Raw genomic sequence first — 1509 nt, 5'->3', positions numbered from 1 at the left:
TTGCTCCTTCTTCATTAATACTAGTGTCCCTCATATAGTTATAAGTGATACTACCATAAACTTCATCATAATTAATATAAAAAGTAAGAAGCATGCAGGTGTAATTTTTCTCTATTTTTATGTCTAACCCACAGTACCAAATGTCATTGTTCCATATATACTGGTCCATCCCTCCAAATCCTACTATAATGTTAATGATAGCATTACTCTCTCTTGCATTATCAATTATCCTACTAATCACCTTATTGATGTTGATACTACTATGAACATACAATGGCTCAATTACAGCCTGGGCTCATATACTGGACTCAATGACCACAGTGCAGTGAGTGAACACTCTTTAAATTACAGTATAAGCAGTCTAAAACTAACTGATGCTGGGAGGTATACTTGTTCTTTCTTTGTTAGTGCTTTAATGAGCACTAATATCATACCCAGTAGAGCAAACAATGAATTCACAAGTATAATAGTTAAAAGTAAGTAAATTTAGTGTTATTCACCATTCCATCTTTTACTTTTAGTTCCTAATGGGGAAAATCCATCAGTTGCTCAGTTAAAACCTTATTATAGAGTTGGTGACAACATTGATTTAATTTGTTCTGCCACTTATCCTTCTTATATTACTACTAATGTGAACATGCAATGGCTCAATTCCTCTAATCGCACTCTACACTCATATACTGGTATCAATAATAATACTGAACACACTATCAGCTACATTATCAATAATGTGTCATTATCTGATGCTGGACAATATACTTGCCAATACAATATATCAAGTACTAATCATTCATTTGTTTTACCCAGTGATAACTTAAGAACTTCAGTCAATGTAACTGTTAATGGTAAGTTATCTTGTTGATTGTTCAAAAATTATTTAAATCTCTTGCCTATAGGTACTATTAAATCACCTAAACTAATAGCAATCAGTTCATCTTCACTAATCCTCAGTTGGAGTCCACCTGCTACTCATCAATCCATTCCTATCATTGGTTACAATTACACATGTATTGGTATTAATGTATCATATACAATGACTGGTAGTGTATCTAATACTAGTCTCTCAGTTACACTACTAGGATTGATACCATTCAGAAAATACACTTGCAATGTTACTGCTATCACTAGATATGGAAGAGGAATATCAGCTAATGTTAATGCTGTCACTGATGAAGCAGGTATAATAGTTACTTTTAAGTGTTCTATATTTTTAATTTTATATAGCTCCTAGTAAAGTGACTTCCCTTAATGTTGCTTCAGTTCAGTCTAATACATCATTCCTCATCTGGTGGAGTCTTCCTAATGAAGCTAATGGAATCATTGCTAATTACACTGTTACAATAAGTCATTATGATAACAATACTGTTATTCATAATCTCACTACAAACAATCTGGCCATTACTGTATCTACAGGATTGAGTGAGTAAACACTACTCAATTATGACCATTATATCTTTTGTTTGCATACATTACTCCAGTTGAATATATTCCATACATCATTAGTGTAAG

The 1509-nt window shown here is 32.5% G+C and overlaps 1 protein-coding gene across 1 annotated transcript in view; it reads left to right on the top strand.

Annotated features, from left to right (window-relative positions):
• The first annotated feature begins 6 nt into the window (after nt 1–6).
• The window catches only part of LOC109587269 (phosphatidylinositol phosphatase PTPRQ-like), a 2889-nt gene continuing 1386 nt past the window's right edge, over nt 7–1509 (top strand). Inside the window, exons 1-6 of the mRNA XM_020003513.1 lie at nt 7–83; nt 135–476; nt 522–845; nt 897–1178; nt 1225–1419; nt 1479–1504. Of these exons, the coding sequence (XP_019859072.1) occupies nt 263–476; nt 522–845; nt 897–1178; nt 1225–1419; nt 1479–1504 (1041 nt within the window). The 5' untranslated portion in view covers nt 7–83; nt 135–262. The remainder of the gene's footprint in view (nt 84–134; nt 477–521; nt 846–896; nt 1179–1224; nt 1420–1478; nt 1505–1509) is intronic.

This window comes from Amphimedon queenslandica, unplaced genomic scaffold (genome assembly GCF_000090795.2).
Source record: "Amphimedon queenslandica unplaced genomic scaffold, v1.1 AMPQUscaffold_12629, whole genome shotgun sequence".
Taxonomy (NCBI): Eukaryota; Metazoa; Porifera; class Demospongiae; order Haplosclerida; family Niphatidae; genus Amphimedon; species Amphimedon queenslandica.
The sequence above is the reverse complement of the archived record's forward strand: the minus strand, read 5'-3'. Positions and strand labels throughout refer to the sequence as shown.